This window comes from Tachyglossus aculeatus, chromosome 1, assembly GCF_015852505.1.
Source record: "Tachyglossus aculeatus isolate mTacAcu1 chromosome 1, mTacAcu1.pri, whole genome shotgun sequence".
Classification (NCBI taxonomy): Eukaryota; Metazoa; Chordata; class Mammalia; order Monotremata; family Tachyglossidae; genus Tachyglossus; species Tachyglossus aculeatus.
In genome coordinates this window covers 65,800,300-65,812,612 of record NC_052066.1, presented here as the reverse complement: position 1 = coordinate 65,812,612, position 12,313 = coordinate 65,800,300, and the positions used below count along the sequence as shown (strand labels likewise).

Genomic DNA, 12,313 nt, shown 5'->3' with positions numbered 1-12,313 from the left:
GCAGATATTAGTGACTGCATCCGATGAGTAGCAGGGCAGTTGGAAATCACGGCTTAACGGTTGTTACAACCTCACTTTAAATCATATAAAAGGGGTTTTGAAAACTACAGCACAACTACATTAAAGTTAGACTCCACTAATCCCGAACTGGGGTTGGCTATTTGAGAAGCAGCTTGCCCTGGTGGAAAGAGCTCGGGCCTGAGAATCAGAAGGACCTGGATTCTAATCCCAGCCCTGCCACTTGTCTGCTGTGTGACCTGGGGTGAGTCACTTAACTTCTCTGGACCTTAGTTACCTCACCTGTAAAATGGGGCTGTGACCTCCATGTGGGACGTGGACTGTGTCCAATCTGATTAGCTTATGTCTATTCAGTACTTTAGAGTAATAATAATGATAATGATGGCATTTATTAAATGCTTACTATGTGTAAAGCACTGTTCTAAGCACTGGGGGGATACAAGGTGATCAGGTTGTCCTACGTGGGGCTCCCAGTCTTAATCCCCATTTTACAGATGAGGGAACTGAGGCCCAAAGAAGATAAATGACTTGCCCAAAGTCACACAGCTGACAAGTGGCAGAGCCAGAATTTGAACCCATGACCTCTGACTCCAAAGCCCGTGCTCTTTCCACTGAGCCACGCTGCTTGTGCTGGTATTGACCCCTGTCTACTTGTTTTGTTTTGTTGTCTGTCTCCCCCTTCTAGACTGTGAGCCCATTGTTGGGTAGGGACCGTCTCTAGATGTTGCTGATTTGTACTTCCCAAACGCTTAGTACAGTGCTCCGCACACAGTAAGTGCTCAATAAATACTATTGAATGAATGAATGAACTACCACCTCTACCAAATCTACCTCACTAACCCTAACCTCTCACCTTCTCTGCAATCTCACATCTATCTCCTCTTGCCTGCAGAACATTTCTACGTGGAGGTCCCGAACCCTCTCTTTGTAACTTTCCCCTCGTTACTAATTAATGATATATATGTTTGTACATATTTATTACTCTATTTATTTATTTATTTATTTTATTTGTACATATCTAGTCTATTTATTTTATTTTGTTAGTATGTTTGGTTTTGTTCTCTGTCTCCCCCTTTTAGACTGTGAGCCCACTGTTGGGTAGGGACTGTCTCTATATGTTGCCAATTTGTACTTCCCAAGCGCTTAGTACAGTGCTCTGTACATAGTAAGCGCTCAATAAATACGATTGATGATGATGATGATAACATTCACGGTAGACAACACCATTATCTCTCGTCTCACAAGCCCATAACCCTGGCATTAACCTCGACTCATCTCACTCACAACCCGCATATTCAACCTGTCACTAACTCCTGTGGTCCTAACTTTTCAACATTGCTAAAATCTGCCCTTCCCTCTCCATCGAAACGGCTGCTACGCTGATCGATCCGTGGTATTTATTGAGCGCTTACCATGTGCAGAACACTGGACTAAGCACTTGGGAGACTACAATATAACAGAGTTGGTAGACACATTCCCTAGCCAACATAAGTTTAAAATATAATCCAGTACTTATCATAGCCTTCCTTTAACTATCCCATCAACCGCCTCGTTGACCTCCCTGCCTCCTGTCTCTCCTTAGTCCAGTCCAGAGTTCACTCTGCTTTATGGATCATTTTTCTAAAAAACACACCGCTGACATATCCCATTACTCAAAAATCTTGGTGGTTGCCCATCATTCATTCATTCATTCAATCGTATTTATTGAGCACTTCCTGTGTGCAGAGCACTGTACTAAGCGCTTGGGAAGTACAAGTCGGCAACATATAGAGACAGTCCCTACCCAACAAGGAGCTCACAGTCTAGAAGGGGGAGACAGACAACAAAACAAAACATGTGGACAGGTGTCAAGTCAGCAGAACAAATAGAATCAAAGCTAAATGCACATCAGTAACAAAATAAATAGAATAGTAAATATGTACAATAATAATAATAATGGCATTTGTTAAGCGCTTACTATGTGCAAAGCACTGTTCTAAGCTCCGGGGGGGGGATACAAGGTGATCAGGTTGTCCAACTTGGGGCTCACAGTCATCATCCCCATTTTACAGATGCGGTAACTGAGGCTCAGAGAAGCAAAGTGACTTGCCCAAGGTCACACAGCAGACATGTGGTGGAGCTGGAATTCGAACCCATGACCTCTGACTCCAAAGCCCGGGCTCTTTCCACTGAGCCACGCTGCTTCTCAAGTAAAATAAAGTAATAAAGTAAGTAAAATAGAGTAATAAATCTGTACAAACCACCTCTGCATCAAACAGAAACTCCTTACCACCAGCTTTAAAGCACTCAGTCAGCTCGACCCCACCTATCTTATTCTGATTTCCTAATAATAATAATAATTACAGTATTTGTTAAGTGCTTATTATGTGCCAAGCACTGTTCTAAGCGCTGGGGTAGGTACAAGGAAATCAGGTTGTCCGTCATGGGGCTCACAGTCTTATTCCCCGTTTTACAGATGAGGTGACTGAAGCATAGAGAAGTTAAGTGGCTTGCCCACGGTCACACAGCAGACAATAATAATAATATTAATAATGGCATTTGTTAAGCGCTTACTATGTGCAAAGCACTGTTCTAAGCACTGGGGGGGATACAAGGTGATCAGTTTGTCCCACGTGGGGCTCACATTCTTAATCCCCATTTTACAGATGAGGGAACTGAGGCTCAGAGAAGTTAAGTGGCTTGCCCACGGTCACGCAGCAGACAAGTGGCGGAGCCAGGATTAGAACCCACGTCCTCTGACTCCCAAGCCCGGGCTCTTTTCCACTTATCTTACCTCACTGACTTCCTACAATCCAGCCTGCATGTTTTACAATTCCAACACCAGCTCCTGGAACTCCCTCCCCTTTCATTATATGACAGACTCCCACTCTCCTGACCTTCACGGTCTTATTAAAATCTCCTCCAAGAAGCCTTCCCCGATTAAGCCTTCATTTCCCTTAATCCCTCTCCCTTCTGAGTCATCCTTGCCCTTCGATCTGTACCCTTTAAACCTTTGATATTCACCCTGCCCTCACCCCACAGTAGTTATGTACACATCCATAATTTCTTTTAATAATAATAATAATAATAATAATGGCATTTGTTAAGTGCTTACTATGTGCAAAGCACTGTTCTAAGCACTGGGGAGGCTACAAGGTGATCAGGTTGCCCCATGGGGGGGTTCACAGTCGATCCCCATTTTACAGATGAGGGAACCGAGGCACAGAGGAGTTAAGTGACTTGCCCAAAGTCACACCGCTGACTTTTAATGTCTCCCTTCCTGTAGACTGTAAGCTCCTTGTGGACAGGGAGTGTGTCTCCCAACTCGGTTGCATCGTACTCTCCAATTCACTTAGGACAGTGCTCTGCACACAGTACGCCCTCAGTAAATACCATCTGTTGATTGATTGGTATTAGTTGAGTGCTTACTCCCTTCACAGGTGAAAAACCACCGCTCTCCCCATCTTCCTGTCTTGTCTTGTCTTGAGTGACTTGCCCAAAGTCACACAGCTGACTTTTAATGTCTCCCTTCCTGTAGACTGTAAGCTCCTTGTGGACAGGGAGTGTGTCTCCCAACTCTGTTGCACCGTACTTGCCAATTCACTTAGGACAGTGCTCTGCACACAGTATGCCCTCAATAAATACCATCTGTTGATTGATTGGTATTAGTTGAGTGCTTACTCCCTTCACAGGTGAAAAACCACCGCTCTCCCCATCTTCTTGTCTTGTCTTAAGTGACTTGCCCAAAGTCACACAGCTGACTTTTAATGTCTCCCTTCCTGTAGACTGTAAGCTCCTTGTGGACAGGGAGTGTGTCTCCCAACTCTGTTGCACCGTACTTGCCAATTCACTTAGGACAGTGCTCTGCACACAGTACGCCCTCAATAAATACCATCTGTTGATTGATTGGTATTAATTGAGTGCTTGCTCCCTTCACAGGTGAAAAACCACCACTCTCCCCATCTTCTTGTCTTGTCTTGTCTTGTCTAATGCTGTGGAGTCTTCCCTGACCCAGAGCAACTCCATGATCACATCTCTCCCAGCATCTCTCCCAGATGCCCCACTTCATCATCATCATCATCAATCGTATTTATTGAGCGCTTACTGTGTGCAGAGCACTGTACTAAGCGCTTGGGAAGTACAAGTTGGCAACATATAGAGACAGTCCCTACCCAACAGTGGGCTCACAGTCTAAAAGGGGGGAGACAGAGAACAAAACCAAACATACTAACAAAATAAAATAAATAGAATAGATATGTACAAGTAAAATAAATAAATAAATAAATAGAGTAACAAATATGTACAAACATATATACATATATACAGGTGCTGTGGGGAAGGGAAGGAGGTAAGATGGGGGGGATGGAGCGGGGATGAGGGGGAGAGGAAGGAAGGGGCTCAGTCTGGGAAGGCCTCCTGGAGGAGTAGAGCTCTCAGTAGGGCCAGTTGGGCCATCCGCCATCGTTCTGGTAGTGGATCCATGGAGTTTTCTTGGTAAAAATCCAGACTCCTTCCATGCAGTAAACCTGAGTTTCAGTCCTCGACTCTCTCCCGTGCTGCTGCTGCCCAGTACAGGTGAGTTTTGACTTGTAGCCGATTGCCTTCCACTCGCTAGCCACTGGCCAAGCTAGAAATGGAAGGGATACACCTCTGCTTGACTCTCCCTCCCGAAGCCCAGACTGGTAGAGGACTGGAAACTCTCCAAGTGCGACCCTGAGAAGGGCCCCGTCTTCTAACACTTCTGAAATTAGGAAGCATTCAATAAATGCAATCGATTGATGAGTTTGTGGCTGGCGTGGCCTTTTTTAAAAAGCTCCACTTTCTTATGCCTGTATATATGTATATATGTTTGTACATATTTATTACTCTATTTATTTATTTATTTTACTTGTACATTATTCTATTTATTTTGTTAGCATGTTTGGTTTTGTTCTCTGTCTCCCCCTTCTAGACTGTGAGCCCACTGTTGAGTAGGGACCGTCTCTATATGTTGCCAACTTGTATTTCCCAAGCGCTTAGTACAGTGCTCTGCACACAGTAAGCGCTCAATAAATACGATTGATTGATTGATTGATTGAAATCCCATTTCTTCAGGAAGGCCTTTCCTGAGTAATCTCTCATCTCCGCACCCTGAGTTTCCCCACAACTGTCACTTCAGACCTTCCACATCTTCCAAAAACCTGGCTACCCACAACCCCTCTGACATACACATGTATATAAATACTCTATGGCTTCCTCCTACCAATCAATCAATTATTAATGACATTTATTGAGTGCATGCTGTGTACAGAGCATTGTACTAAATGCTTGGGAGAGTAGAATACGACAGAATTGGCAGACACTCTCCCTGCTCATAACAAGCTGTAATGTATTTTAAATGTTTGTTTCTTCCACTAGGATGTAATCTCCTTGAGGGAAGAGATCATTGTGGATCATGGAAAGAGCCCGGGCTTTGGAGTCAGAGGTCATGAGTTCAAATCCTGCTCCGCCACTTGTCAGCTGTGTGACTTTGGTCAAGTCACTTAACTTCTCTGTGCCTCAGTTACCTCATCTGTAAAATGGGGATTAAGACTGTGAGCCCCCTGTGGGACAACCTGTTCACCTTGTGACCTCCCCAGTGCCTAGAACAGTGGTTTGCACATAGTAATTGCTTAATAAATGCCATCATTAATTAATTAATTATTAATTCTATCGTACTCTCCAAAGAATTTGGTATAATGCTCTACAATGCTCAATAAATACTGCTGATTGATGCAGCGATCTCAGTGTAGGAGGAAGAGATTCAGGCAGTTATAAAAAGACTATCAGGGAAAGAAAAGGCCATCAGAGACACTAAGACAATGGAAAGGTAAGACTAAAGAGAAACAAAAATTCACAGTGTCACTACATGAAATCAAATCAATATCTGGAGATATCAAGATAGCAAAAAAGATTCATTCATTCATTCATTCATTCATTCAATCGTATTTATTGAGTGCTTACTGTGTGCAGAGCACTGTACTAAGCGCTTGGGAAGTACAAGTTGGCAACATATAGAGATGGTCCCTACCCAACAGCAGGTTCACAGTCTAGAAGGGGGAGGTAGACAACAAAACAAAACATATTAACAAAATAAAATTAATAGAATAAATATGTACAAGTAAAATTAATGAATAGAGTAATAAATATGTACAAACATATATACATATATGCAGGTGCTGTGGGGAAGGGAAGGAGGTAAGGCGGGGGGAATGGTGAAGGGGAGGAGGGGGAGAGGAAGTAGGGGGCTCAGTGTGGGAAGGCCTCCTGGAGGAGGTGAGCTCTCAGTAGGGCCTTGAAGGGAGGAAGAGAGCTAGCTTGGTGGATATGCGGAGGGAGGGCATTCCGGGCCAGGGGGAGGACATGGGCCAGGGGTCGACAGTGGGACAGGCGAGAACCAGGCCCAGTGAGGAGGTTAGCAGCGGCAGAGGAGTGGAGGGTGCGGGCTGGGCTGGAGAAGGAGAGAAGGGAGGTGAGGGAGGAGGGGGCGAGGGGATGGACATCCCTGAAGCCGAGAGTGACGAGTTTTTGCTTGATGCATAGGTTGACAGGCAAGCCACTGGAGATTTATGAGGAGGGGAGTAACATGCCCAGAGCGTTTCTGCACAAAGATGATCCAGGCAGCAGAGTGAAGTATAGACTGAAGCGGGGAGAGACAGGAGCATGGGAGATCAGAGAGGAGGCCGATGCAGTAATCCAGTCGGGATATGATGAGAGATTGAACCAGCAGGGTAGCAGTTTGGATGGAGAGGAAAGGGCGGATCTTGATGATGTTGCAGAGGTGAGAACAGGTTTTGGTGATGGATTGGTTGTGAGGGGTGAACGAGAGAGCAGAGTCGAGGATGACACCAAGGTTGTGGGCTTGTGAGATGGGAAGGATGGTAGTGCCGTCTACAGTGACGGAAAAGTCAGGGAGAGGGCAGGGTTTGGGAGGGAAGATAAGGAGTTCAGTCTTGGACATATTGAGTTTTCCCTCCTCCCCTCCTTAACTTCCATCTTCAACTGTTCACTCTCCAATGGTTCCTTCCCCTCTGCCTTCAAACATGCCCACGTCTCCCCCATCCTAAAAAAACCCTCTCTTGACCCCACCTCACCTTCTAGTTATCGCCCTATCTCCCTCCTATCATTCCTTTCCAAACTCCTTGAACGCGTCGTCTACATGCGCTGCCTCGAATTCCTCAGTGCCAACTCTTTCCTCGACCCCCTCCAGTCTGGCTTCCGTCCCCTACATTCCACGGAAACTGCCCTCTCAAAGGTCACCGATGACATCCTGCTTGCCAAATCCAATGGCTCCTACTCTATCCTAATCCTCCTCGACCTCTCAGCTGCCTTCGACACTGTGAATCATCCCCTTCTCCTCCACACCTTTGAACCTTGGCTTCAAAGACTCCGTCCTCTCCTGGCTCTCCTCTTATCTCTCCGGCCATTCATTCTCGGTCTCCTTTGCGGGCTCCTCCTCCCCCTCCCATCCCCTTACTGTAGGGGCTCCTCAAGGGTCAGTTCTTGGTCCCCTTCTGTTCTCCATCTACACTCACTCCCTCGGTGAACTCATTCGCTCCTACAGCTTCAACTATCATCTCTACGTTGATGACACCCAAATCTACATCTCTGCCCCTGCTCTCTCTCCCTCCCTTCAGGCTCGTGTCTCCTCCTGCCTTCAAGACATCTCCATCTGGATGTCTGCCCGCCATCTAAAACTCAATATGTCCAAGACTGAACTCCTTAAGATGAGATGCAATACAGGAGGGTAATAACAATAATAGTATTCATTCATTCATTCAATCGTATTTATTGAGTGCTTACATGTGCAGAGCACTGTACTAAGCACTTGGGAAGTCCAAGTTGGCAACATATAGAGATGGTCCCTACCCAACAACAGGCTCATACTCTAGAAGGGGGAGACAGACAACAAAACAAAACGTGGGCTGGTGTCAAGTCTTCAGAATAAATAGAAATAAAGCTAGATGCACATCATTACCAAAATAAATGTGTCAAGCACCATTCTAAGCACTGGGGTAGATATGAGGTCATTAGGTTGGATGCAGTTCCTGTCCCACATAGGGCTCACGGTCTTAATCCCCATTTTACAGATGAGGGAACTGAGAAGTTAAGTGACTTGCCCAAGGTCACACAGCAGGCAAGTGGCAGAGTCAGGATTAGAACCCAGATCTCTGATTCCCGGACCGGTGTTCTTTCCACTAGGCCATGCTGCTTCACTGGGTATTCAATCAATCCACTGTATTGACTGAGCACTTACTGTACTAAGTGCTTGGGAGAGTACCATATAACAGAGATAATAATAATAATAATAATAATAATGGCATTTATTAAGTGTTTTCTATTGCAAAGCACTGTTCTAAGCCCTGGGGAAGTTACAAGGTGAACAGGTTGTCCCACGGGGGGCTCACAGTCTTAATCCCCATTTTACAGATGAGGGAACTGAGGCCCAGAGAAGTTAAGTGACTTGAGCAAAGTCACACAGCTGACAATTGGCAGAGCTGGGATTTGAACCCATGACCTCTGACTCCAAAGCCCAGGCTCTTTCCACTGAGCCACGCTGCTTCTCTAATGGTAGACACATTCCCTGCCCACCACGAGCTTACCGTCTAGAGGGCATTCAATCAGTCAGATAGTCAGTCAGTCATATTTATTGAGCTCTTACTGTGTGCAGAGCACTGAACTGAGCTCTGGGGAGAGTACGATATAACAATATAACAGACACATTCCCTGCCTATCATGAGTTAGAGAAGCAGCATGGCTCAGTGGAAAGAGCACGGGCTTTGGAGTCAGAGGTCATGGGTTCGAATCCTGGCTCCACCACATGTCTGCTGTGTGACCTTGGGCAAGTCACTTAACTTCTCTGAGCCTCAGTTACCTCATCTGTAAAATGGGGATTACGACTGTGAGCCCCTCGTGGGACAACCTGATCATATTGTATTCCCCCCCAGCGCTTAGAACAGTGCTTTGCACATAGTAAGCGCTTAACAAATGCCATTATTATTATTATTATGAGTTAGGTTTCGAAACTGAAGGAAAGCCCTTAGTTTAAGTCAGGCCGTGATAAGCGGGAGTTCTGCCGGAAAAAGAAAATGCACCTCAAATCCCCTTCCCATTATGACAGCATACATTAACCAGAAGCAGATTAAAACCTTCTAAAGAAGCCAAGTTATCTGGGGTCCCTTTGGGGGTGACAGCAATTTTCTTACAGGGCAAAAAGACACTTAAAATCCGGCACCCAAGAAAGGCTACCTTCCCGCCAATTTAAACTGAGTTCTCCCGGGCGGATGGGAGAAAGGACCGTCCGCAAAGTCGATCTGGGTTGTTACAACTTACTGGTCGATTCTGGATTCTGTGGAATTTCCAGCTTTGTCTATCAACTTAACTGTAATGGAGCCCTTCTTGATATTTTTGTTCCAGGCGATGATGTCGACGAAGTAGTGATGCACTGCAGAAACAGAAGGATAACACGGTCACAGACCAGGCTTGTCCACTTTTACTTTGCTCAGAGCACGATGCGCAATGGAAAACTCAAAATCCGCAAAATCTTTTGTTTGGCCCGTAGGATTTTGAAGGATTGTTTTGAGGAAAGCTAACCCATTTCCCCTCTGAGTAGCAGGCCCAGACTCCGCTAGTTGCCGCTGCCTCCGTCCCATGATTTGGTGGGACATTCATTCATTCAGTCCTATTTATTGAGCATTTAGTGTGTGCAGAGTACTGTACTAAGCGCTGTCTCTGTCCCTGTCGATCCCCCTTCCCCCTGCCCACCCCTGCCTAGGGGCTCATGGCTAAACTGGGGGTATGGCCCACTGGTGACTGACAAAAAACAGCCCTTTGTGAGCTGGAAATGTATCTGTTTATTGTTGTATTGTACTCTCCCAAGCGTTTAGCATGTTTTGGTGAATAGAGCACAAGCCTGGGAATCACAAGGTCATGGGTTCTAATCCCAGCTCCTCTACTTTGTCTGTTGTGTGGTCTTGGGCAAGTCACTTTCACTACCGTACGCCTCAGTTTAATCATCTGTGAAACGGGGATTGAGACTGTGAACCTCGTGTGGGACAGGGACTGTGTCCAACCGGATTTGCTTCTATCCATCCTAGAGCTTAGTACATTGCCCGGCACAAAGTAAGCGCTTAAGAAATACCACAATTATTATTATTACAGTGCCAATGAGTCACCTAACTCATGGTAGGCAGGGAATGTGTCTGTTATATTGTTATACCATACTCTCCCCAGAGCTCAGTTCAGTGCTCTGCACACAGTAAGAGCTCAATAAATATGACTGACTGACTATCTGACTGACTGAATACCCTCTAGACGGTAAGCTCGTGGTGGGCAGGGAATGTGTCTACCATTAGAGAAGCAGCGTGGCTCAGTGGAAAGAGCCCAGGCTTTGGAGTCAGAGGTCATGGGTTCAAATCCCAGCATACGGTAAGTGCTTAATAAATATGATTGAATGGAATGAATGAATCACTTCTGATTTGATATTTGATATTCGCCCCCTTCCTCACCCCACTGCACTTATGTACTTATCTTTAAATTGCATATTATAAATTACTTACTTATTCATATTAATGTCTGTCTCCCCCTCTGGACTGTAAGCTTGCTGTGGGCAAGGAACATGTCTGCTAGTATTCATTCAATCATATTTATTGAGCGCTTACTGTGTGCAGAGCACTGTACTAAGCGCTTGGGAAGTACAAGTTGGCAAAATATAGAGACAGTCCCTACCCAACAACAGGCTCACAGACTTGAGTTGTGCTCTCCCAAATGCTTAGTACAGTGATTTGCACATAGCAAGTGCTTAATAAATACAATTGATTGATTAATTACTTTTAGTTTATTCTTTGCTGGACTAATGCTTAATTGGGGAAGAGTTGAATCTGTTTTTTTTTTTAAATGGCATTTATTAAGTGCTTACTATGTGCAAAGCACTGTTCTAAGCACTGGGGGGATACAAGGTCATGAGGTTCTCCCACGTGGGGCTCACAGTCTTCATCCCCATTTTACAGATGAGGGAACTGAGGCCCAGAGAAGTGAAGTGACTTGCCCAAAGTCACACAGCTGACAAGTGGCGGAGTCAGGATTTGAACCCATGACCTCTGACTCCAAAGCCCGGGCTTTTTTCCACTGAGCCACGCTGCTTTCACTGCCTCTCGCTTTTTGGTTTTGGATACTGTACTCCTTTTATATGGTATTTGTTAAGTGCTTACATGAGAAGCAGCGTGGCTCAGTGGAAAGAGCATGGGCTTGGGGGTCAGAGATCATGGGTTTTAATCCCGACTCCGCCACATGTCTGCTGTGTGACTTTGGGCAAGTCGCTTAACTTCTCTGGGCCTCAGTTACCTCATCTGTAAAACGGGGATTTAGATTGTGAGCCCCCCGTGGGACAACTTGATCACCTTGTAACCTCCCCAGAGCTTAGAACAGTGCTTTGCACATAGTAAGCGCTTAGCAAATACCATCGTTATTATTAGTATAAGTCAAATGGATTTGGAAGGGGCCAGTGAAGGAATGAGGTGATGATGAGGACGGAGTCTCTGGTATTAAATATCAGGCAGGTTTCAGTCCAGTCAAGAAGATGCCAGGACTGCACCTCTGCTTGAAGAAATTGATTTTGAAGCCAGTTGTCTTCCTCATTCTGTCTCACCCCTCCTGGTCTTGTTCCCGATGAGACAGTGCATGCAACAAGTGAATAAGCAATCAATAAATCAAGTGTATTTATGGAGCGCTTACTTCATTCATTCAATCATATTTATTGAGCGCTTACTGTGTGCAGAGCACTGTACTAAGCACTTGGGAAGTACAAGTTGGCAACATATAGCGCCCTGAGCCTACCGGGTGCTCAGTCAGCACCACGATTGGCGTTACTGTCTGAAGTGAATAAATTAAATAAAATGAAATTAAATGAAATACAGATGCGGATATAACTCCTCCCGTCTCAGGGTCACATCTGGAGACTTTCTAGTCCTCTACTAGTCTCGATTACGGGAGGGAGAGTGAAGCAGAGGCCTACCCATTCCGTTCCTAGCCTGAGCAGTGGCTAGCCAGTGGAAAGTTTGTACATATTTATTACTCTATTTATTTATTTATTTATTTTACTTGTACATATCTATTCTATTTATTTTATTTTCTTACTATGTTTGGTTTTGTTCTCTGTCTCCCCCTTCTAGACTGTGAGCCCACTGTTGGGTAGGGACTGTCTCTATGTGTTGCCGACTTGTACTTCCCAAGCGCTTAGTCCAGTGCTCTGCACACAGTAAGCGCTCAATAAATACAATTGATTGAAGCAGCGTGGCTC

General features: G+C 45.3%; 1 protein-coding gene across 1 annotated transcript in view; it reads right to left on the bottom strand.

Moving 5' to 3' along the window:
• LIPH (lipase H) overlaps window positions 1-12,313 on the bottom strand; it is a 96,234-nt gene that overhangs the window by 20,405 nt on the left and 63,516 nt on the right. Inside the window, exon 15 of the mRNA XM_038745063.1 lies at window positions 9,349-9,460. Within this exon, the coding sequence (XP_038600991.1) occupies window positions 9,349-9,460 (112 nt within the window). The remainder of the gene's footprint in view (window positions 1-9,348; window positions 9,461-12,313) is intronic.